Source organism: Charadrius vociferus, unplaced genomic scaffold (assembly GCF_000708025.1).
Source record: "Charadrius vociferus isolate BGI_N301 unplaced genomic scaffold, ASM70802v2 scaffold163, whole genome shotgun sequence".
NCBI lineage: Eukaryota > Metazoa > Chordata > Aves > Charadriiformes > Charadriidae > Charadrius > Charadrius vociferus.
This window is the reverse complement of record NW_009648332.1, coordinates 8,040,245-8,067,796: the sequence shown is the minus strand read 5'-3', so window position 1 is coordinate 8,067,796 and position 27,552 is coordinate 8,040,245. Positions and strand designations below refer to the sequence as shown.

The 27,552-nt window shown below is 43.5% G+C and overlaps 1 protein-coding gene across 1 annotated transcript in view; it reads left to right on the top strand.

The window, feature by feature from the left end:
* The window catches only part of ST3GAL3 (ST3 beta-galactoside alpha-2,3-sialyltransferase 3), a 136,543-nt gene extending 119,156 nt beyond the window's left edge, over positions 1 to 17,387 (top strand). The window contains exons 6-7 of the mRNA XM_009884675.1: positions 9,258 to 9,321; positions 17,288 to 17,387. Of these exons, the coding sequence (XP_009882977.1) occupies positions 9,258 to 9,321; positions 17,288 to 17,387 (164 nt within the window). The remainder of the gene's footprint in view (positions 1 to 9,257; positions 9,322 to 17,287) is intronic.
* The last annotated feature ends 10,165 nt before the right edge of the window (positions 17,388 to 27,552 follow it).

Sequence of the window (27,552 nt, the reverse complement as noted above, 5' to 3'; positions counted from 1 at the left end):
GACAAAGAAGTCAAGTTTTGCCCAGAGCACAAACGCTAATAGATGTATTGTGCAATGGTTAATTGTTCTCGTACTTGGTTTTATTTGGATGTTTTCTTTTGTGTTAGTGCTTCTGGGAAGACCCATGGTTCAGTGCTGCTTAGCAGTGATTTCATTAGTCTCATGGGGGAGAGGTCATTCATCTGCAGTGAAAATGTTGAGTTTTCAGGCGTGCAAAAGTTGGCATATCAAAATGTTATCAGGAGAAAATCTTTTCTCTTTTCATGTGTGTTCTTTCCTTGCATAGCTTTTTCTTCCACATCAACTTTCTTGGCATGAGCAATACTTTATCTCTGAGAAAACATATTTGCTTGGACATCACAATTGAAATTTACAGCCGACCCAAAGAAAAACTATCAGAAAAGTAGGTCTTTTCCAACTACTCTTCCAGCTCCTTATAGAGGTTGGAGTACCACATGCAAACACCTTTTCTACATTTAACTGGATCTGCTTGATAATGAGGTGTCTCTTTTCTGTTTTAATTCTCGAATCTTGTCTTTATTTTATTAGCTGTACTCTGTTGTAAGGATGATTTTCCTGCTGTGAGCATTTCTTTGTTCTTCTCGTGTTCTTCCTTAAGAAATAAGCCAGAAGCACAAGCATCTATAGCTGTTGGTTCTGTTCAGAGTAGGTATTAACACAAAATTGTTGTTTCTTCTTGAGTTTGAGGCAGACTTCTGAAATAGTTCCCACTAGAATTTTACATTTGACCAAAATTGGTAATAGTTGCCATTATCACATGGGAATATATCTATAAAAACGTTGCTGTTTCTCCAGGGAATCGAGCTGATTTTATAGCCTCCAGAAATTATATGAGAGGTTTGAAGGGAAAAATAATGTAAAAGTTTAAGAAGAGGTAGAGGATCAGCTTTTCATTACTGAATAAAGCCTCTAAAGGGAAGTTACACTCTGAATTTTGAAGTTAAATCAACTCTCACTCTTGAGCTCTCTTGTTGAAAGTACAATCCTCCAGTGCAGTCCTTTATTTCAATCAAAATTGTTGCTTTGCTCTTGAATGTGCTTAAAGAATAGTCTGTCTCCCAACCCACTGAGAAAGGAAAGGTGCCCCAAGTTTGCAGTTAATTGGGTGACTCCATATTGGAGTTATTCCTGGAAGTGTTGAAGTGCAATTGAGACATGGATGCTATTCCTGTCTTTTACCTCCAAGGGGGAAGAACAGGTCTTCTCTCGCTGTTGTGTTTTGAAGTGCCACATCTTAATGCTTCTGCAAAGGTCAGGAGAATTGGAAATCATTGTAGTAGTTACTGAATTCTTTGGCCTTGAAGACATTGCCTGGCCACCTGTGAGGGGGCATCAAAAATGCAGCAACAAAGGGAAGAACAGCCCTCTAGAACAACTGTGTTTATTTTCTCACTTGTCTTTGGACAGCACATTGTGAATCTTTCAAGGTCCATTTTAATTTGGTGTGAATTAGTCTGTTTCTACAGGCTTTATTGCTTTCTGTGCATCAGACTTGAGTTTGGATCAAAATGGTTAATGCATGGTTATTGCAAAATATTGCCCATGTTTTGGCATAATTGTTTTTTAAATCAATGTTCCAACTTTCCAAGCCCTGGGATTATGTTGGGAACTAAGCTTGTATTCTGAAAAAACAAACTCTTGGTTGTGAAGAAAAGATCTAAAAAAAAAAAAATCCCTGAAGGCTCCAAAACTACGATGTAAATCAAGAGTCCAAATGTTATGTATTTTATTTATATCTTGTTATAAAAAAAGGCCTTGAGGGCTTTCTGGGGCTTACATTTAACGCATGCCAGGTTTTCCTAAAATTGTTAGGGAGGTACCATGCGACTTCAGTCTTTCTTTTTTTTTTTCAGTTTTATTTTGTGTTTTGTATCTATGCAACAGTATATGCGTGTTGTCTTAATACCATGAAAAAATCGGCAATGGAAGTATTGTGATATTGGAAGTAGTGGCAGTTTTAAGTCCTGCTGTTAGTAAGGTGTATCTCAAGTAAACCACCTAAGCTGGCACAGCTAATGACCTGAAGAAACCGTTCACTTGTTTTTACTCAGAAGAGCTGTTTTGGGGACAGATTCCTGCAGTTTGTAGTTAACTGTCCTTGAGAGCCAGTTCATGCGTTTGCCATTTGCTTCTAAGTTCTGGAAGTCTTTGTAGCTTCTCTTCTCCTGCCTAGACCTCATAAAGTTAGCTGATCAATAAAAGGAAGTGGGGCAGGAAATTTCAGAGTCATTTTGATATCTGTTGTACTCACTGGATTCACAGCTTCACTAAAATACAAATAATGTCTGTCTGCAGCTGGACATGGTGTTTCTGGGAGGGAGCTGCAGGACAGAGTATGTGGTGGGACTTGGGTCCGTGGCCTTGTGCTGGGCACCAGGGTGGCAAATCCCTCTGTAAAAGATCACTTCTCAGCTCCTGTATGGAGTGAGATCTTAAGGAAAAAAATGCTGAAGAAGGAACTTTATACAGAGCTGAACTTTTGGGTAGTATAACAAAAAAAAAAAAAGCGTGCACTGGGTTTGTGCTTACAGCTTGTTTGTAAATACTGCTATTTGTTTAATCCATAGCATTGATAGTGTTTAGCTTACTCTCCCCACGAAGCTGACACACACCTGGCATTCTGTTGTCGTGGGACCCAGACCCGTATGCTGAGGAGACTGGCATGCTTCAGGGATCTCTGTCAACCTCAGTCTAGTCAGTGTATTCCCAAAAGCTGAAGCTGATGCCGAGTACCCTGCAGAAGTTCTGGCTAGCAGCATGGCAGCTGCGTGACCAGCTGTGGAGATGGGCACTGACCACAGCTCGCAGGGCAAACACGAAGAACTGCAGCAGTACATTGTTCCCTGACCCTAATGCATGGTGTTCAAATACCTACTGCTGGCAATAAGCGCGTGTAGTCCTGCTGATTTTTGAGGAAGATGGTTGGTATGGACAACTTGGAAAAATTACAGCCTCTTCTTTTGGCGACTTAGTACATGAACAGGCCAATTTGCTTACTTTCAAGGCAGGTAGAAGGCAGACCCTGTGAGATGCCTGCAGTAAGTCCTGTGGAGTGGAAAGGTCTCCCATCTTTTTTTAATGATACAAGCGAGAAGCTTATGCATTAGAAACAACAATGTTAAGTGTTGTTGACATTTACAGTGAAGGTCTCCACTCCTCCACATAAATAACAGGGGGAAAAGGCTAGAATTGAGACTTAGGCTGGTTCTCACTGTGTGGTCACTGCCCGCCTAACTTCTAACTATTTACTTTTAGTTTTTCTAAATGTCTGAAAATTTCAGGGTCAACCTGAAGTCAGGATGTACTTGTGTTCAGAGAAATCGTGCAGTCCTGAGCTGCCTTTGAGTCTTCTGATGTTACAAGGCAAAGCTGATAGAATATGTCATGATAACTCAGGATTCTTAGATAAATGTAGTCAACTCCTCCACTAGATGGGAGGAAAATGTGCAGAGGCTTCTTGCTTTGTTTGTATAGTAATAGTGTGTATGTAGTGGTTGATAGATGAATGGGTTAAATAATCTCCTGCTCTCCCCAATAATCTAAATTCTCCCTGACAAGAAAAAAAAATATAATAAACAAACTATGGCTGCAGAAAACTGCAGTAGATTGCTTGCCCTGGTGGTGCATTCATTATATAATAACAGGGGAAAGTGAGGGTGAAAATGGAGGATATTGGTGTTCATTTCCATTAATTTATCATTAAAGGATGGTGGCAGACCCATGTGAAGAACGTGTAAGCCAGAGGGCTGTCTGAAGATGAAAGCCTTTGCAGAGGGCTTCTTATTTAGGAGTCAAAGGCTTATTCTGTTCCTAGTTATGTCACTCACTTGCCTTGTGACCTTCAGTAAGTTTGAGTCTCTCAGAGTATAAAGACATTTACTGCTTTCAGAAATGAGGAGAACAGGTGGAGGACCCGAGAGGGTGAATTCAGGAATATGCATGTATGTTTACATGTGCGCGTATATGTATCACCTTATAGCCTTTGACTTGAAGGAACTGCATAAAAGCCACATATTTTTACTGTTGGAATTAAGTTCACTTGCCTAATACTTCAACTAGAATTAAACAGCATCTGAGTTCCTCCCTATATATGATATGTATATACGTGATGTTCTTGTGCCTGCCATACAGATGGTTTCACGTAAGCAGAACCACTGTGTTACAATTTGCTCTTTGTGACGTGAACTACCAAAGCTAACGCAACTAATGGGCTGCCAGTGAGCTGCTGCTGAGATGCGTTCCGCTCCCAGGAGGGGTAACATCTGTAGCTTTAAGGATGATGGCACTGCCATTGCCATTTAAACATCAGTGTTTGGCTCTAGACTGGAGTATCGATAACATCTGCCTTGAATCTTGTGAGGATGAAAAGGAGGAAGAGTACACAGAAAGCAATACTGCTGTTGGGTTTGCTCAGCCTTCAAATGATTACCAAACTGGTGGCCGCTGAATGGTTGTTGGGTGATCTGCATGAGACAAGTTTGGTGTTTGAATGCAGTTTCCAGTGAGAAGTTTGTATTTCACAAAACATGCAGCTAATTAGCACCTGCTGGGCTGCCTGTTTGGCAGCTGGGAAGAGGCCAATGATTAAATGCTTTTCAAAGATGAATTCGCCTTTTTTCCATACCGGTTAGGGGAGGAGAGTGGCAGGGAAGAAGTGTGTGGTTTTGCCCGTGTTCTTCTGTTCCTGCCTGCTCAGTATGTCTGAAGGATTCCATGGAGAGTGCGAGGTAGCCATGGTACAACACTGCCGGCTCTCCTTGTCTGGGATAAACGTGATAGAGCTGCTGGGTCTGTGGGAGCTGCCTCTGTGCCAGCAGTGACTGGCAGGTAATGAGTTCTGCTTGGTCTGAGCTGACCTTCCATGGAGCCCTGCAGGTCACTGCGCCGTGCTCTCCACGCTTCGTGTTTCTGGGCATAAGGTGCTGAGACATGTTTGCTGGGCTGATTTGCTGGGGTTCTGCATTGAACAAAAGTAGCTGAAACTTCCAAACTGGAAATGGCCCTCAAAGAATGAGAGACCTGTTTGAATGGGGATGTGTCTGAGCTAATGAATTCTGTTACACCTGAGCTGGCCGTGTGCCTGAGCCCTGGAAGCAAGAGGTGAGTGCACGCATACCTGTTGCTTGTAACAGGAAAGATTTTTTTCCTTTGTAGTATTCAGAACATGTATACTCAGGCCCCTCCTGGCCCCTCCTTGGTGCACTGGTGTACAAGGCAGAGCACACCCACCGCTCTGTCTGTTTTTCTCGCTTGCCAAGCAAGAGAGAAGTTGTACCTGGGCTAGCATTGTGTCTGCATCTATGCCATGGCTTCTTTACAACCTGGATAAACCATCTGCTCCCCCCCCCCCAAAAAAAAAAAAAATAATCAAAACAAATTGTTTGCATAGCTGTTGCCCTAATAAAACAGTCTTTCTTTTAAGCATGGTTCCATGGTAAAGCAAGGGCCATGCACAGCTGGTGCCTTTTCAAAAAAAAAAAAAAAAAAGAAAAAATGGATGGAGAAAAGCCAACAGTTATCAGGAACAAAATGTGCTCCCCTGAAACACTGATCTTCAATTGCTCCATTCTTTGCTGTGTTCAATGCAAGTAGGTCCAAATCATGAACTCTGTCCCTCTCCCTTAGGAATATGCCTACCCCAGAGAAACTCACTGCCCTGGGTGCCAGCTCTTCCCACTGCTGTCCTACCCCAGTGGAGGGCTTTGGTGGCTGAGGTGCAGCATGCCAGGTCTGCTGCAGATCAGATTTGCTACTAAATAAGGTAATGGTTTAGTAGAAGTTGTTTAGAAGTTTAGCATTGATGCATGGGACACCAAAATTGGTTTGGTAGCCTTTTTGCAACTGTTCTGTAGAGCAGTTTTTTGAATCTGCCTGGATGCTACTGCATGAAGATAGAACATGTCAGTTATTGCTAGGTCACGGGGATACCAATCATGTTGTGCATATACTGGAGCAGTCTCAGTGGCTCGGGACTTGAAGACTTGGCCTTTTACCCTTGCAAACCTTGCTTTCAGTCCTTGACAGATCAGTGTTCAGCCAGTGGCTGTGCACGAATCCTGTTATGTGAAACGGGAAGGAATTTTTCTTTGTAGCATCTGTGATGTGCACTTGCACCCGTTATTAACACTCCGTGCATAGTTATATAAGGCAGAGTGTAATCATCACCCTTTCAATTTCTCATCCTGGGGAAAGCGTGCTCCATCAATTAACTTTACCTAATGCACCTGCTTTCCTGGTCCCTGACTTTCTTTAATCGTAGTCTGGAGATGAACACTGCTTTGTGTCCTGCAGGTAGCTATCTGTGATAGTAGTCTTTGCAGTGTTGATTTCAAGTGACCCTGCACCTTCACCCAGCTGGGTTTAAAGATGCTGCCAGTGGTTCTCTATTGTAGGTATTTTCATTGTCTTGTGGAAGGTTGCAGATCAGCTACAGCAGCATCTGCTGACCCTGCAAACCTTGCACCAAGAAGATACAGAAGCTCCTTCTGAAGGAGATCTTGTCCTTCCATCCTGGTGCCAGTGAGCAAGGTGCCAAGTGCAAGTGCCCACCTCAGCAGCAGTATAGCGTCCATCTTCTAGTAGAGTTCCAGCTCAGTCAAAAAGATCTAGTGCCTCTCCCCTGCCCAGGCCATTAGCTTTTCCTGTTAGTGCCCGTGGCTCTTGCTGCTGGCTTCCCATGAGGATGCTAGATTAGACAAACTGACACTGAGGCCATCTGTGTCACCTTTGTTCCTGCTGTGGGTCAGCACTTGGCCATGAAGTACTTTGTCTTCTATTGAGCTTCATTCAGCAGTTTTGAATGATAACACTGTGATTTGTGCAACTTCCAATCCTCTCAGATGCCATGTGTTGTTGGATTGCGGGGGCTGCTGAAGAGAAATGTCCCATTTGGCCATTCATAATCTGTACTGAATGTCCTATATTGTTTGCTTTGTTTGCATTTTTTTCTCTGGATGATGGGAATGGGGAGCATCCCCATCCCAAATGCTGCCGTATCCAGTCCTAAAGTAGTCGTATTTCATTCCTGAGCATTTGCTATGAAGGCATTACTAATTAGCTGCCAAGATGAGAAAAACAGAATTGTTTGAGTGCATTAGTCAACTGTATTCCTTTAACGTGTTTTTTAATACAGTATAACGGATGATCTCCAAGTGGTGTGGGGTGTTAACTTGTGGGTGGTGGAGCAAACCTGGCATAAGAAAAGCTTGGTAGATGGGAGGCTGCAGCACTTGACATGCAATCCTTTGATCTCCTTTTTTTGAGAGTGTGGGAAAACAACCTCAGTAATGTATACTGTCCAGTAAAAGTCAACGTATGAGACAGGCCAAGGAGAGGACTGTGGCGTGGTTCCATTAGAGGTCACAACAACCTACTGCTGTTTCAGCAGACTTGGGGAAATAGCATTCCTGTTGGAGAGGGAGCCTGCTGCCAATGTTTCAAAAGAAATTCTTCAGATGAAGGAAAATTAAACAAAAACACTAGTTTGTTAGCAAAGTAAGTTGCTTTTACCCTACAAATTGCCTCCTTCCTTGCTTCATTCCAAAATATGATCTTCTGAAAGTAATGACAGTTCCCAGCTTGTGAAGGTTGGCAGGGCCTGTCAGTAATGCCATGTCAAAAACTTCCCCAAATCTAAAAGTAACTGTCAGAGTTTCCTGTTTATCACCTTTGTTTGTCTGCCTTGTGTGTCTCACCAACTTGTTGTCCGGTTCGAAGCTGTTTGGCACACGGGCTGCCTGGAGCTTGTGTGTTCATCCCACACCCTTGTCCTGTAGTTTCTGCAGGGGGATGTAGTAAATAAGAACGGAACCCTTTATTTGAAAGGGACTCCCCTGACTGTGCTGATTGCAGTAAGTAGTGTCTATCGGGAAAACTATGTAAGTTCACTGTAAACAATCACTTGGTATTAGTCTTCCTTACGTCCCTGTGTCATTTTTAATCTTTTGTAAAGATACGAGACTTATCTATTCCTTTTGACTGGTTGTTTCCTAAGAACTTTTGAACTAGTTGGCCGATATATTTAAGGGAAGGATATGGTAGATATTTACAATCTCCCAAGGAAAGTGGGAGGGGACTAATTGTTCACAATCTTTTCCAGTATAAATGAAACTCGGAGAAGCCATATTCAGAATCAGGAAAAGGAAGTGATTGAAAGTCCATATGGATCCTGATTCTGAGCTCATGGAAAGAAATCATTGAGAGTTGCCAGATACACAGAGACTATACCTGACACATGAAACCCCTGATTTGAAAATAATTAAGCGGTGGAAGAGAATTTCAGGGGAATATCATGTCTGTTTGCTTTGTTCTTATGCTCCTCTTAGGCATCTGCTTAAGGCCACGGTTAGGGTCAGGATTTGGAGGCAGGTGGACCTTTTGTCAGACCCAGTACAGCCATTCTGAAGTTACTGGTTCATTTGTAAATCATGACTAGCCAAAGCATTGCTGCTGCATGGCCCTGGCTGGGCCATTGTAAAGGAGTTTGGACCTTTATGGGGGCGAGAGTGGAAAAATGAGGGACAAAGGACAAAATCAAGGAAGCAGACTCAAAAATTTCCCTAGTCTATAGTAGTATTTATGTGTAATCATTGTGTTCCTACAGTTTAATACAGTTAATTTGTGTGTGTGTCTATGCTTGCATAACTTATATACCATCTGGGTGCTGCAGCGTTCACTGGGTATCAGTGTAGGTTGTGGTTCCATGGGCATTTCTTTAAGCAACTATGATGGTTTAATTGGATTCTGCCATGAAGAAAGCCAGATAGAGGGAACTGAACCTAAACTAAAAGTAACCCAGGAAAATAAAAAGCATCGGTTTTAACCTGGTTCTGTTCCTGCATCCAGTTCACCACTCAGCTGTGTAAAAGGTTCTCTAAAAGCAAGCATTGACAGTGATACTGGCTTTTCCATGTCTAAAGTGTTTGTGAAACCGCAATCTCAAGGAAGTAGGTATAAAACCACTGCCTTAAGCTGTACTGTGTTTGTTCTCTGTCACTCTCTCTGTGCAAGGCATTTGCACACTGCATCACAATTTGGCACGTAACGTGTCTTTGCAGCCAGTGTGTGAAGGCCATAGTCCAGAGAAAATAGGAATATGCAAGTTGAAGTGTTTATTCCTAATGTGAACCGTATTTCAGCTCCTCCAAGTAACTGCTTCAGATGCTTTACATCACTTTGTTTTTCATTCCATTAAAAGTGAGAACTTGTTCCTAATAATCTTGTTCCTTTCTCCCCAGATAATCTGATCAAAGCCATCCTGTCAGCAACCAAAGATTACCGTCTAACTCCAGCTCTTGACAGGTAAGATGAGACCTTTTAGAACAGAAGGAGTAGAAGTGATTATATTCCTCATGTCCTAAATAAATTTTGCTAGATATTTTTGCCAGAAATTATTGCCAGTAAATTTTGCTGTGCTTTGGATGTAGATCAGGAGCTGGAAACTGAGTCCTCTTTCCAGTAAATCTGCAAACTCTGGAGACCTTTAAGTCAAACATGAGTAGAAAAAAGCATTTACCTTTTGACTGTTTCCTAATCTTTTGTTTCATATGGTGTCACAATACACCCTTCTGCCCCCTTTTCATAGAAGTAAATAGCAGGTTTTCAATAAATACATTATTCTTTTTCAGCCTTTCTGACAAAGCAACAGGATCACAAGGAACTCTTAGAGTGAAAGAAGGGACTGATCCCAACCCTCAGCTGTTTTGGCAAGAGGGGATTGTGTTGGCCAAGCCTGTGCCAGGATGCGATAGCAGTCTCCTGGGTCCTGTGGTATTTGAATTGATGCCTTTAGAAGAAGCTGCTTTGATTCTTCAGTCCTATTGTAGAGGTTGCTTCTGAAACTCACTGGCACGTTTACAATCAGCTTCTCAATGATAGTCCTTTAGTCTTTCCTATCCTTTTTCTGTCATTCCTTCCCTTTGCGCTGCAGTTTTGGTTTAGTGCTAGAGTTAGTTTAGACATAGTTATGAAGTTCATAAGCTTGTCCAGGCTTTCCTCCACATCTTTCACGTTGATTGTAGGTTTTGCCTGCTGTAGTTAGAGTTGGGAGTTACTCTCTATGTGAAAGTTTATTCTTAGGTTTTCTTGCGATCTGTGTGCTAATTTAAAGTTGCTTTGAAGTTTGCCTTGCCTCACAGCAATGGGTTAGCCTTCAGAGTTTGGATTAATTTGAGAAATGATGTCCAGAAGGCAAAATCATTTTACAAATGACCTTCTTAGAGATTTTGCACACAACTTAGTCTCGCCCATCTGGGGTTTATCTCAGCTCTGGTTGGAGAGTTAAGATTTTAATCTGTTGAAAAATCCGCATGTAGACTCTTTCAGAAGGTTGCTCATGGGAAATTAGTGTTAATGACATAGAAGGCAGGTGGAAAATTCTTGCAGGGAAGGTTAATGTAATTGTAACTCTTGCTGCTCACGTGTTTTTTGAGGAGTGGAATGTGGTTTGTTGGTTGGTTGGGGTTTTTTTGGGTTTTTTTTGTTTGTTTTTTTTTAAGTCATTTCTTAGGAGGTTATGAAACATAGCTTTGGTTTAGCATTCTTCCTAATGGGTTGGGTAGAGAGATAGGAAAGACCTAACACTGAGGCCTTCATGAAATGCATGTAAAGTCCCTGAGATATCAAGTATGAATGAGACCTAAGGATCAAGCCAGAAATTTATTTCTATGGTACTGCAGTAACAAGGTTTGGTGGTGTGTATGCTTGTAAACACACAGATATCTTGGGGAAATACTGTTTTCCTGCTAACTTTTGTGGTAAATGCAGAGTAGTGGATGTTGGTTGTGTAGTACGTATGCCTCACAGTCAAGTACCCTCTATAGCCTTTCCAAGTGAGCAGGTCTTGGAGCAAAAAGATAAAAGTTGAAGCTGGTGGGGGAGAAAGGGAGAAGAAAGGCTTGGGGTAGCAAGTCACAAAGTAAGAGCCTAAAGCAGTAGATGGATGAAGTTGCAACAGAGAGGTTATTACAAGAAAGAGCTTGGGTGCTGTAGGAGGTGTTAAGGCTACCTCAGTGCTGCTCTTGAGAACCTGCTTGGTGAGTAGGGGATCAGTGAAGACTTGAATATGCTTCCCAGAATGTTCTTCAGCGTTGATCATCAGTGAATTATAGTGCTGGCAGCAATGTGTATCTGCCATTTTGGATTCCAGAAGAGCTGGTGGAGCTAATGAGGGAAGGTTAGCTACTTTCTCATCTTGTCTCAGGCTCAAAGCGGAGCCCAGCAGTTCCTCTCTGGCAGCTCCAGTGTGCTGGCAGCAGGACCTTGAGGTTAGTCTTGCTCCCTCACTGCTCACTTTTCAAGGAGAAAGTCCACACCATCCCCCTTTGCTGACCTCCTTGGAGCAACTGGAGAGGGTCTGACTTAAGGGCTGAAAAAATGCCTTACTGTGAAAGAGCTGAGTAAGAGGTGCAGCTAAAGTCTGTGAGGTACAAAGAGCCAGACGAGGAAATCTTGTGAACCCTTCCACTCGCAGGCTCTCTGAAGTCTAGTAGGCTGATTCTAGCAGTAGGGAAAAAGCTCCGGGTTCACCTTCTCTTTAGGACAGAGTTGCACCATTTTCTCTGTTGGCAAAGCTGATTTAAGAAGCTCTCTTTGTGGCTGCTGCCACCTGCTCTCGGACTGCGGCTCCCTACCCTCTCCTTGTGCTGCTGCTATTCGAAGAGGGACTTTAAAGTGGGTCACTGAAACTAGTCTAGTTTTTAAAAGCTGCGTTTTTTTTCCTCTTAACCTGGGTCATTCCAGTGACCTCGTTTACAGAGCTCCCCACCCGCTGAAGAGTTGTTGGCTCAGTGCTGCAACGGCAGGACGAGAGGCGGAGGGGCTGGGGATGGGTGGGGAGGGCGAGCGCTGCGGAGCCTATTGAGGCAAGTGTTCGTGTAACCACACGTTGAATGCAGCTTTCCCGGGGGAAGGGTGGGAGAGGCAGGAGAGGTGAGGTCAGAGCAGTGCGTGAGAGCATAGGAAGGAAAGAGGGGATTAGAGTTGTGTGGTGGGGGATCTACACCAAGCCTTTGGTCTTGTCCCCACCCAAGCTTCTCCATTTCTGTCCTCCTCCACAAAGTTGTCCCTTGAAATGTTACCTTCGTTTGCCTCCCACAAGCCCTGGAAGTGAACTTGTTTGTTTGATTATCCCAGTGCCAAAAGGGCATCCTGATGCACCTTTTCTGACACAATGTACCGGCATGGTGCTGAAATGAGGCAAACTCGATCCTTCCGGGTACGCGTACACCTTTCATCATCCCAAAGCCGCTTTGCCAACTCACTCCAACTAATCCCTCCATTGTGAGTAGAGTTGTGTTAATAACTAGCAGCAGCTGGAGGGTATGTGAACAAATGCTATAGTTCATGCCTGTAACGTAGTGTAAGTGATGCCGTGCTTTCTTAGTTTTCTTCATGACTCCTTATTGTGGCACCTTTGTGTTGAACTGCCTATAGTAACCTGCTTCTGCTCCAGGGCAGGAGGTAGGTCAAGCTGCCGTTGTGTTTGTGAAGGTAGTTGCCACTCTCAGCTCTGAGCTTTTCTGGAGAAGATTGGACATCCAGGGGACTTTAGAATTGGTGTCCTCTTCCTTCAGTGCTGCTGTGTCCTTATCCCTACCGCAGATGTTGGTGGGCCTTGTCATGGCCACTTCAGAGTTGGTCACTTCTTGGACACTTCTGCTGGCTTTTCCAGGCCCAGCATCCCTGGCATTTTCACTGCTTGTTTTGGTGGCTCCTCCGGTGTCTTGTCCCTCATTCTGCAAAATGATCAGGGCTTGGTTTCTAGTTCCATGTCTCTTCTGGATTTTTGTGTTAAATCTCTGTGGTGGTGACCTGCAAATTTCCTATGAAAAGGCATAAATATAAAAGCTTGACTGACCCTTTTGTATTGCCTCCAGGTGCTAATGAAGAAAAAATGGGAGTGAGTTTATAACCAAGAGGAGTCTTTCGTAACACAGTATATAACTAACAAGTGAGGAAGGAACTTGATAGAGCAGGAGAAGAGAGCAACAGTTTAAGTAGCAGCAGCCAGATCAAACCAGAATATGCTAAGCCTCCCTAAACACCAGTTACCCTAAAGATGTGGTTTTTTAATTATTCTGTTATATCTTTCCTCAAAGCCTTTAGTTCCAAAGTTGCGTAAAGGAAGGCTTTGTGGTTTTTCTCCCCTGACAAATCCCTGAAGTGCTTTGATAAGAGAGGAAGAGGAAGTAGCAATTGCCACAATGCATACATGTGTTTACAGTGCTATATTGTTCAAGAAAATCTGCGTGAATCCTGGTTTTGGTGTAGATGAACTCAACCTCAGAGCATCTGTGTCAGAGGCTGTACATCTGGCTGCAGCTCCCAGCTTGGGGCTTTAGGGAAAGTCTTTCTCGTGTGAAAAGTCCGTGACCCTTGTTCATACCACCCTGGTAGCAAACGAACCTGGGTTGTGTCCGATGTGTTCAGTCCTTGAGCTCTTCTGGAAAAGAAATACAGCTTTGACATACTGTGTAAACAAACAAAGAGGTGTTTGCACACCTCTTTGGAGAAACAATTGAGCTGTAACTGATGCTGCCTGCACGGTATGTTTCTTCAGCCAGAAACTTGCCTAGAGGCAGCAGTGACTTTGCAGGTTTTCCATGCTCAGGCACCGTCAGTCAGTGCTGGCTGGGAAGGAGCCCGGCTACGCTGGTGCCAAGTATCCAAACTTCTGGTTGGGATGGGAGGTCAGGTGCCTGACATCCCTGCCGAATGCTTCCCTTTCACAGTGCCATCAGGGTGGCCCTGCGATCTTCTTACTGTCCCACAGTGTGACTGCCAAAGCTGGTGAGACCAAGCTGGCTCACTTTGCTGCCTCTCTTGATCAAAACAACCTGTGTTGCCCAGACTTGACATAAACGCCTGATGTGCAGAATCCAGGCAAAGTCCAAGACTCACCGTATCTTCATTGTGTGCGTCTGAAGAAAGCAATCTCCGCCTGAGTGTGCAACAGAACCTTCCAGCTTTGTGATGAGAGTGGGCACCATACTTTTGAAGGAAATTTAAGAAAAAGCTGCTAAAAGATCAAAGGTTAGACCTTAGCGTCAAAAAGATACTAATGAAAAATCTGATCTGCAGACTTAAGGAAAAAGGAGGATGCATTTAAATATGTCAAGACCACCAGGGTATAAGAGTGGTTCAGACGTGAAGAAGGGCAAAGGTAATTAACCTATCAGTTATAACAAGTAAAAGGCAGAACCATTCAGTTAAGTATTTGTTTCATTTATTTGGGTAAAGATAGAATGATGTTATCCCATTTTAGAGCAACATTGAAATACTTCCTGTATTTTTATTAGTAACTGTGAGGATGTTAAATGACAATTATATGTCCTCTTAAATCAGTAAGCACTGAAGAGTAGTTAGAGAGTTCTTTTTGTTAGTACTGTTTGCTTTTTAACCCTTCTTGGAGTGTTGGCTAGAACAGCAAGTGTTGTGCCATTCCTGGAGAAGTCTGGGAGATGGCAGAGAGATGGCTGTAATTTGATTAGCTCAGTTTTGCAGAAAAAATCCTGGAGAGTTAGATATGGAACAGAGCTAGGATGGCAGCATAATTGATGTCAGTTATCTTGGATTTTGTGGAAATTGAATCTTGTCATGTAGATGAAGATGGGGTTTTTTTAGGTGAACTAGAAGCTTGATTGATAAAGGTAACCTTTATAAGATAGGCAATACTTATTTGTCTCAGTCCATTACATTCTGATTCTACACACTTGTAGACAAATCCTTTTTAGGAATGGAATATATCACACAGCTTTAAAAAGTTACTGTCAGGGTTGAGAATTAATCCTTTAGTGACACTTGTAGTGTAATCCTGCTGGCAGGTGTTCACGGTGGTTAAGACTGATCTGTAGGAAATGTAAAATTACACTAGGAAATTTTGCTAGAGCCAAAGACTGGGGAAGTAGGGAGTAGGAGGACTAGGTCAGTCTAGACCTTTTTGTAGGGCCCTTTTCTGAGCAATCCTTTACTGGAGCCAAATCAAAAGTCGGGCATCTCAGAGGTGACAACAAATCTTGCTTACAAGATGAGGATTATATTCTGCAAACCGATGACTATAAAAAGAGCATTGGAATGTTATATAGAAAATCTCTATGTGAAAGGGACCCTGGTTTGAGCAGCATTAGCTCCGCATGCTGGCCTTCCAGAGTCAGTGCTTTGGAGATTTGGGGAGAAGTTGAAAACGGTTCAGAGAGATACTGCAAATGTGACTCAAGATCTAGGAGAGCTGCCGTACCATAAGAGATGTGATGAGCTCGCTCCAGTTTCTATGGTCAAGAGAAAATTAAGACTGGGCTTTGATCAGTCTACAAGTACTGTGTGGGAACGGGGCCATGAAGAGAGGCTGCTGGAACAGCTTTTGCTGGTGGAACTGGTTCTTTTATCTCATGTGCAGCAGCTCATGCTCACCAGGCTGACCCGTGACTGATTATCCACCTAGAGGCAGATGTTTACATACAGTGGTTTGTCAGTAAGTGGATCACATGCAGATGTGGAAGGGACTGCTGACAGTAGATGGTGCTTTAATTTAGCAGAAAAGGGAAGAATGTGATTAAGTGGTTTTGAGGCTGAAACAAACACATCTGTATTCAAAATTGGTAAAGGCTAGTGTCCTAACAGTAAGTGGGAAGGGAATGGAGAGGAGTGTCTATAACTTGTCGCCTTTGGATTTCAGTGTGGTATTCTTCAAAAACTAAAAATAAGAAAAGAAGAAGAGTCATGGCTCAGAGACAACTGAGTAGAGAAATTGCAGTATTTTACCTGCACCCTGTTGTTTAGGAGGTCAAACTTTCTTGTCATAATCATCAAAAGAGCATATTTTCATCTGAAACTTCACCTGTCCAGAGATGAACTTTATCTTTTTTTCCTCTTGCAGCACTTTTTCTGTAAAGGTTTTGACGAAGCTGCTACCCTCTTTGTCACTGGGTTGGGTGTATTTGGGGGCTTTCTCTTCCCTCCTTGCCACAATATACTGCCTGAACCAGGTCTAGCCTCTGCTTTCTCCTTGTCACCAGAACTGTATTTGTTTCTGTGCCGTTGTCTATAAAGCTCTTTCTCTTTTGCATGATTTGCATGATTATCGTAAGCATCCACGCTTCTTCAGCCATTAGGGATGCAAGCAGTGGGCTAATGTCTACCTTCTTCAGGAGGTTTTTTTCTTGTGGAGAGGCTGGGATCTGCGGCACAGTTTATCTGAGCTGGGGAAGCCGTTCCTGAGCATTTCTTGGTGCTGTTAATTCTGTGTGTATCTCCAGCTAATGGCTCTGTCAGCAGGGTAACCCTCAGTGGTTTAGCTGAGTCTTTAAAGTGCACTCCAGCCCCGCTCTGCAAAGACAGACCCCACATAAGCAGAGCTTTCCTCGTACTGGCTATTTAGTGTGATCACAGTGAGGACAGCCTAGAAGAGACCAGTTGACTGTGCCTGGGACTAGGAAGGCCGCCTAGCCCAGAGATCTGCTCCAAACAACTGATTGCCTTGGACTCTTTCCGAAAAAGGCTCTGCAGACACGTATTCCTTCAGTGAACTACCAGAGATGGAGGCACGTTGCCAGAAGAGCCAGCTGCGTTTGGGATTAGATGGCTGGAAAGAAGTCCTCTCTCTGTCTTAAAAACGAAATCACTTTTTAACATCTGCTGCAGAGAGTTCTCGTGACTCGCAGTTCCACGAGAAACTGTTCTCTCCTTCTCTTTCCAGTTTCTTTGTTAATTAAGGTTATTTTCCTTCCCCTTGCTCACCCATTGTGTCTACATATATGTGTCCTACTGGACAGGAGGGGTGGGGGATCCTTTTTCTGTCCATTTAGTGTTTTTTTTCTCTCTTGAAGTCTCATGATAACTGCAGCAATTTTGCACTCAGCAAGGTGAGCACGCCCCAGATGCACTCAGAAAATTGCTTGGAGAGAGGACTTCCTCACTAAGCCTTTGGTTTATTGTTATTTCAGTGCTAAATGAATAATGAGAAGGTTAAAGTAAACAGATGGGTTTGATTCAAGCCCATCATACCAGGGGTGTGGGGGGAGAGGAGCTGCTTGTCCTGACAGCTCATCTCATTAGACCACACGTGGTGTGAGGTGTTGAAAGCAGCTCATCACGTGTAATGCCTGGGCATGATGGGGTGAGCTGGGGATCAAGTGTATCTCTGTCCTCCCCTTGGATCTTAACGTTCCAAAAAGTTTCCTGTAGTTCTCAGATGCAAACTAAATAAGTGCAGCTCTGTGTATTTGAAGTTACGTTGCAAAAATCACCTCTTTCCTCTCTTTTTCCACAGTCTCAGCTGCCGGCGATGTATTATTGTGGGAAATGGTGGAGTACTTGCAAATAAGTCGTTGGGGTTAAAAATTGATGACTATGATGTTGTTGTCAGGTGAGTCTTTGCCATCACTATTTTCTTGTCGTATATCCAGTTTCTGTATCTGTTCACGTGCTTTGCAGGCAAAGATTAAACCTACACTAGTGACAATATCCGTTAGTATGGAAGTATTAACTAACATGGAGGGGAAAAAACAAAGAGCATGTAAGTGTTTGGTATAACTAGTGACCGCATCAAAGGGTAAAGGTGCTTCTCAAGCATTCCATTTTCCACAACTGTTTGGGGATGTGCTCTCTCCTATGATCCCACATGAACCTTCCTTTCATACCTCCTTTCTAAAAGCTGCTTTCGTGATGCCCTTAGGTGGTGCGGCAGTAAAACCTACTGTTAGATCTGCTCCCAAATACGTCCCTTAGGTAGCTCAGAGAAGTATTATTGGTCATGCGTATTGGTAGCATTCCCCGGGACCCGCACTGCACAGGATGGGAAGAACTAAGAACGGTGCAGCGTAGGGTCTTAGGAAGCAGTAAGCCTCCATGAGTGAGGATGCAGTAATGATTAAACACCTGAAGGTACGCCTTAGTAGCTGTGAATACTTTGCCTCTGTTTCACTGCGGATGACAATGTTGAAAAGGGAGCAGAAGCAGACTGGTATAGGAGTGGAAACGACCACAGTCGAAGTTAGGACTTCTTGCTTTCGCTGAGGATCTGGATTATCGCCATCTCCGAACGCTTGAAAAACGTGCTGATATGTGAAATCACAGGTCTAGTCATAACTCTTAGTAATAAATCTGTCAAGTCAGGGAGGTGTTCTGGGTGATTGGAGATTAACAAACATAATACCTGTACTAATGGAGAGTGAGAGAGAGTGTGTGTGTAGGAGAAAGGGGGGACGTGCTCTAGGGAGCTACAGGCTCATTCGTCTGACTTGAAAAACATGTAGAGTTTTATAGCAGGTTCTGAATCATGAGTAACAAAATGCTACAATGGTAAATGGGAAAAATGGGATAAACTGCAGTATAAGTTTATGAAAACCTGTTTAACGTAGTCTAAACTGGTGGGTTTTTTCCTTAGTAAGATAACCGATTCCTTATTAAAGGGAATGTAACTGATGTCATCTCTCTGAACTTTAGTCAACCATGAGACGTGGTGGCAAATAACAAATTTTTAGCTAAGGTGGAAGAAAGAAAAGGATTAGTAAAAGAATTTCAGGCATAGAGAAGGTATCATTTAGCGTGGTCGCCTGTCTCTCCCGTGTGCTAGTAATGGGCGCATGAGGAAAGAATAGAATATACCTAGAGTAATAAATACCCTCTAACTCTGAACAAAAAGACCAAGAAGATCCCTTTCAGTCCTTTGTTCCTGTGAACGGATCCCTGCTTCTCTGACAGTGCTCTGGACACAGGGAATACTGTTCAGAACAGGATGAAACTTTTACAGCCCTTCTCCTAGTTCATCCCACTACCAGTTGCTAGCAAAGAGCTCTTACTGCTCGTCATAGTCTGGTGACTTGCAGTTATTTGAGCTGAATTAAAATTCAGTTATAGCCTCTTTGTAGGCTCAGACTGTTCAAAAAGTAGCAAGAGAAGAGTTTCAATCCATCTGGACTAAGCCACCCACTAAGATTTACATCAGAAAGTCCACTATTTAATTTCCAAATGAAAAGTTCAACCTTTTCTCTCCACATCAGTAAATCTAAGTCAGTTTGCAAGCTGAGAGGATAAGAGGGCAGCTAAGCACCTGTGCTGTTCATGGGATGGATAAAGGAGAGAAACGTCAACTGTAAACGTTAAATGAAGCCAGGTGCTTGGATGTGGGACTGAGGAGGTGAGACCAGACTTCTTAAATGTATCCAACTGCTTCCTTTACTCCCGGGAAAGTCCCTTGTGTATAGCATCCTTTTTCACAGGTTGCAAAACTCCTTTGAAGGATCAGATTTGGGACCTAGGAGGTGAACTATAAGGGGGAAAAGTGTGGTACGTTTGTGAACAAAGGAGTGATCCAGCAGTATGTGAAGTTTTTTGATGCATCGTGTGTTACCATGTGAGGATCGCTAATTGCAGCAAGAAATTTTGATCTTGTGGTGAAAAGAGTCGGATCAGCTTTGACAGTTCTAAAACAGCTTGGAGTGAGTTAGTTACTGGTTTTTTGGTTTTTTTTTAAACTGGCTATTATCAGATTTCAGTGCAGACGTTAGTCCCAGCTGTCACACTGTTTACCTGGCAGGAGCTTCTTGTAGCAGTCAGTCATGAGCGCTCTGAAATGCCTCCTTAGAATAGATTGCAGACTCAGGATAAACAAGTATGTGTCAGAAATTCCTGCTTAGAATGAGCTAGGGATTCACCTGATGATGATACTTCAGTGATATTTGGGAGGGTCTTCATGGTGCCTAGGTTAGGAGTTAGTGTCCCTAATAAGCTCCCTTGTGCCATTGGTGGATACAGAGATAGAAAAACACTCTGAAACTTGTTGTGGAGAAAACTGCCTGTCCATGGGCAGTATGAGGCAGCCTGGCATCCAAACTGAGGTTTTCTAAGGTTTAGCTGTATTTCTAACCACCGGCATGTCCTGCCTGTGAAAGGGTTCAAGCTGTGTAGTATGCACCTTCATGAATATGGGTTGTGGCTGCCAGAACTTTTCCTGCTCCATTGCCCACGCTGCCCCTGGGGCACTGACCCTGGGGCTGACAGTGCTGGCTCATTAGCAGGACTCCATCGCTATGACTCCGTCAGCAACTCGAATTCTGGCCCTTTGCTGGAGACCCGAGTTCATTTTACTTGGGGAAATGGTTTGTTTTGTTTCCTGTCTAGGTGCAAAGTGGGGGTCCCAAGTTTGGGGAACTTTCACAAGGTAAGCAGCGAAACAGGGAACCCAACAGCTGGGGGTGGGGAAAACCCTGCCAAAGAGCTACACGTTGACATTTGAAACAAGTGCAGATGCTAACCTTCCTCACAACTTCAAGAAGACAGGTGAAAATACATATAACTAGCTTTCTTTACATAGTACTTCATTGTATTTGTCTCTGTTACCTTTAGGGCCAGGTGCTTTTACATTCTGTAGGCTCATCTACCCCAAAGAAACGCAGCACCTTGAAGTTTAAATAACATCCATAGCAAAAGCGAGTAATGTGTGAACACGCAGTCAGCAACAGAGGAAAAAGCAAGGCATCAGCTGGCTGGGAGCACTGTTTTTGAAGGCAGTCAGGTCTAGATACCTGAAACTCAGGGTACAAAGCAAGGGCTTATAAACCACAAAAAAAAAGGCTTCATCTCCTGCATAAATTGTGATGTTGCCGATTCTTAAGTTGGTTTCCCTTTAATATTTTATTCCTAATGATAAAGTAAGTATTTTTTACTAAATATACATAGGATTTTTTTCTCCTTAATTCTGAATAGAATTTCAGATTATATACAGGGATTTTCTTCTACTGAAAGGTTTCCCACCTCAAACGCTTACCCGGGCTGAAACAGACAAATCCAGATCCTCATTAACATTCCTACATGGCAAAATTTGCAGTCCATAAGCATTTTCCAGTATATTGAACTACCCCAAGTCAAGAAGGCTGCAATAATTCAAGCCAGCAATGCTGTTCCATCGGGGACTGCTGTTTGATGTCAGCAAGATTTGTATTCCAAGTTACTTGAAACTTCCTCAGCTTTGGGTTTCTAGTTTTGAATAGAAGTTCTAAATAACTTTAATGTCATGAAAGTCATCATTGCTGTTGAGGCCAGAGCAGGGTTTTTTTCTGAAGAGAAAAAACTTTGTCCCTGAGGGGTGTTTTTAACAAAAGCACAGCTAAACACATAGCATTCCCTTAGAAATCAGTGTGCCTAAGAGCAAAGCTGTGTGTCTGCTTGGGTGTTTTCAGAGAGGGATGCACTTCCGCAGGAGAAACTCCTCCGAGTCGGTGAGACTGCAGTGGTGCTGAGCCTTACCGCAGCTGCGCAGCGCAGCCTCTTCCTTTGCATTGGCATTGCAGGGCAGCTCACGTTCTGGATGGGCCGGTTTGGGGAATTAAACCAGGTGGAGATTGTTGTTTCGGGTTTTTGTTGTTGTTTTTTAATTATTAGCTGGCTTGGTTCCCTAAACAATCTGACTGCAGGTAAGACAAGAAGTGTAAGCTCTGGACTCGGGTAGGAGCATGAGACCGGTTTCAGTCTGCTTAAACTGTCGTCCTCTATTTCAGCCCAGCCTTGCAGAATCCGAGTAAGATATCCCAGGACTGATGGGATGTTAAAGCATTAATGCTTAGTTTGTAATTCTAAATTTGCAAGGGCAATATTTTTCAGTTTCCTTTTCCAAAGCTTCCAACCCAATTTAAATCACAAGAGTGGATATGCAAAAATGGTTGGCGTTACATGAAATGGAATAATTTATATAGCTTCTAATTAAACTGTTACCACTTGGTATAAAGCTTCATAAATGTTTGTGATGAAGAACTGCAAGAGTTAACATTTGCTGCCGTAACAGCTGCATACAGGGAGCTCTTGCCTGGCAATGGTTGTGGTATCATCAGCATGCATGAGTGTAAGTGGGAATCCATGACAGCGTCTTCTCTGGTTGCCCTACAGGCTGAACTCCGCTCCAGTGAAGGGCTTTGAAAAAGATGTGGGTGGGAAGACAACTCTCCGGATCACATATCCCGAAGGTGCAATCCAGAAAATGGAGCAGTATGAGAAGGATTCCCTGTTTGTTCTGGCGGGATTCAAATGGCAGGATTTCAAGTGGCTGAAATACATTGTTTACAAAGAGAAAGTGGTAAGAACACTGTCAGCTGGCATTGTAAAGTTCACCTAATTAGCGGGCAGACATGATATCACAGTCATATTTGCCACGTTTTGGTCTGAAGAGAGTTCCTCTGTGTGTCCAGCTGCATTTAAGTGAAGGCTTTTTTACCTCCATGGACTTCAGCTTTAATTAAATATGCTTTACAAAGACATCTCTCTGTAACCTGACCTTGCGTCACAGCTGAGGCTTTCTATTCAAGATTATGTTAGTGTGTGCTATGAGCAATTAATTTAATTTTTATTTCTTTTAAAGAGCATATAAAAGGACCAACTTTTGCATGAATTTTATGGACTCAGGATTCAAGAGCAGAGGAATGAAAAGAGCAATGGCAATGGGATGAAATGGGAGTTTGGGGATAAGGATGTGATGGCTCAGGAGGGGAGGAGGACACATCAGCCGCGCAACTTGTTGAAAAAGCTACAATCCACAGACTTAATATGAGCTCTTGAATAGCACAAGGTGTTATATTTTGCGCTTTTATTGCTGTACTGAGAGTCATGATTTGAGTTTGGCTGAAGTATCATCTGGAAGAACAGTATCAAGTCTAATTTAAAACCATTGAAATGGTGAATCTATCACTTTCCCCATGTAAATATTTTGTCCCAGTCAGTTGCATTAGTGCCCTTCTGAAGGACCATGGACTTGTTACTAGTCAGGGTTGTTCTCTGTAATTCAACCATCCTAAATGGAATCAGGTTGTGATCACTGACTTCTCATTCAGTGGATGGCTCATCTTTGTGTTGTTATGATGTCTGGAATAAATGGCCTCTATTCGGGTATAGTTCTTGTTTTACGAATCTTGTATCTCGGTTTTCAAATGTTCTTTAGTGATTTTTCAACAAATAACCAGACAAATAGATTAATGTTCAGCGGATGGGATTTTATATCATGTGTTTGGAGATGAAGAGAGGGGGTTGGCAGCTCATCGTATACAGAATGAAACAGTCTGGGGATATGGTTGTTACATAGATGGCCTTAAGGGCTCATACTTTGCTCTTGTCTCACACTGGCACCAACTTGCAATTATTTTCCTGGTACCAGACAGATGAAGTTATCTGTCAGCCTCTGGGCAAGCACAAGCGGGCTTTCGTAACATGAATAATTGAGTCAAAAGTAATTTTCGTTGGTTTGTGTCACATTCTTGTTCTTCATTCTGAGTAAGGGAAAGCCCTGGCAGTGTCAGTGCCCTGCAACCTGAACGGAGTTGTAGGGACTCCTAGTGTTTAGCTTGAAATTCAAAGGATGGATTGGTTTGCTTCAAAACAAATTGAATTTCCACCTGATGCCTGCAGTCATGTGGTCATCACTAGGTTCTAATGTGGAAAGGTTCTGTTCCTGGAAAGATGCAGCAAATAGTTTGTTGAAACTTGCTAGAAGACTGGAGAGAGTGATTGCAGTAATCTTAACTGAGTGCTTTAGTGCCCAGCTTGGCAGAGAGCAGAAAGAACTTGAGCTTTTTGCATTGCATATTACTTCAGTGCTCTTGTGGTTGGCTCCTTATCCTTCATTTCTTTGGTATAAACACTCCTTTTTTTTTTTTTTCCAGTTCTTGCAGGTGATGTTTTCCAGATAACTTAATTCCTGTTGCTCTTTTGAATGCCTGCAGTTGATTCATCTTTTTCTTAAAGAGTAGTGCCCAAAAATGTACAGAGTAGAGCAAATAGAGAGGAGCAAACAGCTACTTCGCTAGCCTCCCAGTTCTTGTTCTTTATGCATCCGCTGCTTCGTCTGCCTTTTCCGCAATGGTGTGGACTGAAGGTGAGTGTCCAGTTCCTTGAGATTCCAGGTCTCAGGAAGAACTGAAGAGCAGCTACCTCCCCAGCTCCGCACCCTGTGTTTGTACCATTGGCTTTTCCTGCCAAAGAGCATCACTGTGCACTTGTCCCTACTTATTCTTTCTTCCAGAGCATTTCTCCAATTTGCCAAGTTCCTTTGGCAGAGCTTTCCAGCATACCTGCCATTCTTTCCAGATTCGTGTCCTCTGCAATTTAATAAACATACTTTTTACTTCATCATCCAGGTTGACAATGAAAACACTAAACAAAGTTGGTTCCTAGGCAGACCCCAAAGTAATAACATCCTTCCATTTCTATACTGACCCCACTGAGAACTCCTCCTGGATAGTTTTTTGGCCACTTCTGAACTTGCATCACAGTAGTATCATAAATAACATTTTTTGGCATGTTTGTGAAAGTGATATGTCAGAAGCCTTACTGAATTCCAGTTCATGTCTTGCTTCTCCCCTATGATACTTTTTTTCCCCTGTATAAAATACAAATTTTTTTCAGTAATGATTTGCTTTTGACAAATCCGCCTGGGTTGCTACTCGTCTTTGTTTTTTTTTTTTTTCAGGTGCTTATAAACAATTAATCTTGCTATTCTGAGAACTGAAATCATAAATCAACTGTATTCCCATGTTTTGCAGTCTTAAGGCTAGGCACTACTTTTATCCATTTTTCAGTCCTTTGACGCCCTACCTGTTCTACACAAGTTCCCAAAGGGAATCATTGCTGGTTTTGAGGCTGCTGAGCCAGTTCATTGAATACTTTAGGATGTGGTCCAGGTGACTGGAAAACATCTGTCTTGTCCTCTCTAGTCTGATCTCTCTCTATTTGAGGCTGAGATCTTGCTGTCACTGGCTTTAGCTGCAAGCAGGTGGCTAGCACAGCTGCTTTTTCTAGTGGAGACTGATGCAAAAAGTGCTGTGTCTTAGCTAGAAGTGACCCAACAGAGAACTAACAGTACTATGGGAATAGGGCGTAGGCGTCTGTTTGTTCTGGTAGTGAGTGTTAGTATTTTTATCAGTGTGTGGTAGGTTCAAAATGATTAATGCCTGCCCATCGCTCTCTGTGGAAAGTTTCGCCCTCAGCTGATTTTCCAGAGAAAAGGGAGTTTTTTCCTTTCCTGGATTTATCTGGAGGCACTTGCTTGACCTAGGAGCTCTGTATGCCACTTATTGCTTATTCCTCATTTGAGATTAGGCTTGTCACTCTGCGAGACTTCGTTGCTGCTGCAAACCAGTAGTTACAGTGAGGAGCCTGACCTCAGGATGGAGATAAGGGAAGTTGACCCGGGAAACTACAGGCCGGTCAGCCTCACCTCCATCCCTGGAAAGATGATGGAACAGCTGGTGCTGGGTGTCATCTCAAAGCACCTGGATGAAAAGAAGGTTATCAGAAGTAGTCAACATGGATTCACCAAGGGGAAGTCGTGTCTGACTAATCTGATAGCCTTCTGTGACGAAGTGACTAGATGGGTGGATGAGGGGAGCGCAGTGGATGTTGTCTACCTTGACTTCAGCAAGGCTTTCGACACTGTCTCCCACATCATCCTCACAGGCAAGCTTAGGAAGTGTGGGTTAGATGAATGGACAGTGGGGTGGATTGAGAACTGGCTGACAGATAGAGCTCAGAGGGTTGTGGTTAGTGGTGCAGAGTCTGGTTGGAGGTTAGTAACAAGTGGTGTCCCTCAGGGGTCAGTACTGGGCCCAGTCCTGTTCCATACATTCATCAATGATCTGGATGAAGGGATAGAGTGTACCATCAGCAAGTTTGCTGATGACACAAAACTGGGAGGAGTCGCTGACACGCCAGAAGGCTGTGCCGCCTTACAGCGAGACCTGGACAGGCTGGAGAGTTGGGCAGAAAGAAACCTTATGAAATTGAACAAGGGCAAGTGTAGGGTACTGCATCTGGGGAGGAATAACCCCGTGCACCAGTACAGGTTGGGGGCTGATGTGCTGGAGAGCAGCTCTGTGGAAAGGGACCTGGGAGTCCTGGTGGACAACAGGATGACCGTGAGCCAGCAATGTGCCCTGGCGGCCAAGAAGGCCAATGGCATCCTGGGGTACATCAAGAAGAGTGTGGCCAGCAGGTCGAGGGAGGTCATCCTCCCCCTCTACTCTGCCCTGGTGATGCCGCATCTGGAATACTGCATCCAGTTCTGGGCTCCCCAGTTCAAGAAGGACAGGAATCTGCTGGAGAGGGTCCAGCAAAGGGCTACGAAGATGATTAGGGGATTGGAACATCTCTCATATGAGGAAAGGCTTAGGGACTTGGGTCTCTTTAGTCTAGAGAAAAGAAGATTGAGGGGGGATCTTATTAACACTTACAAATACTTAAAGGGAGGGTGCCAGGGGGATGGGAGCAGTCTTTTTTCAGTGGTGCCCAGTGATAGGACTAGGGGTAGTGGGCACAAGCTTGAACATAGGAAGTTCCATCTTAACATGAGGAGGAACTTCTTTACTTTGAGGGTAGTGGAGCACTGGAACAGGCTGCCCAGAGAGGTTGTGGAGTCTCCCACTCTGGAGACATTCAAAACCCGCCTGGACGCTGTCCTGTGTAACGTGCTGTAGGTGACCCTGCTCTGGCAGGAGGTTGGACTAGATGATCTCCAGAGGTCCCTTCCAACCTTGACCATTCTGTGATTCTGTGAAGCACTCTGCTAAAGAACACCACTGCTGTGGAAGTAGACACATTCCTCCAAAAAAAAAAAAAAGAAAAAGGGCCAAACTGTGCCCTCTGTTTCCTTTGCTCCTGAATGTTGATGGCAACTGCATGTGTCCATGGTAGTGTCACAGGTCGGGTATGAGACATTCTGAATTCCTTCAGACACTGGACCTGGAGCTGCTTGGACCTGCTTCACCAGAGATTCTGGGCCAGGTACTAGGATGCTTACTTAGTCCTCTCTTGAGTAAATGAAATCCTAGGGAGTTTATCTAAGAGAGTAAATGAAAGGCGAATGGCTATTTATTGCTGGGGTCAGTGGTCAGATAAGCTTATTCTCCCTGCAGCTGAGAGGGATTTGGTCTGTGATATGTTAGTCTTTTGGCAGCACCTGCAAACTGAGGAAAGGATAAGTACTTTGAAGAGAGGAGGATTTTCAGAAGGTATTATAAGGAAAAAGAATCAGTGTGATGCAGAAGCAGCAGCAGAACGGTGAGGCAAAGGATTTGATGTGTTACATAGTCTGGCACAACAGCCTTCCAGAGATCTGCATGATGCCTCCGTGCCCTGAGAGACACTAAATGCAGAAAGAGGAACACTGGAATGTGGACCAAAGAAAAAGTAGAAGCTCAACTCCTTTTATTTCACACTAAACCAGAAATATCTAGAAGCAAATAAAAACTTGAGAGAAAAGATTAATCTAGAAAAAGGACAGGTTTGGCTAAATATTCCTACTGCATTAGCAGTGAAACAAAGGTAGTCCCCATCACCGAGTTCTGGGTGAGTTGGCACTCAAAACTGTGAGTATGGTGGCAAGTTAGGGCAGTACTGTACCACTGGAGAGTATAGACTTGCCTATGTGGAGGGGAAAGGTGGGTGAAACTGGGCAACTAGAACCCTGGTGATCTGATTTCAGTCATTTGACAAGCATTAGAATATACTGGAGAAAATAATTGCACTTGTTGCAGGTAAATGGGGAAAAAGCCATGT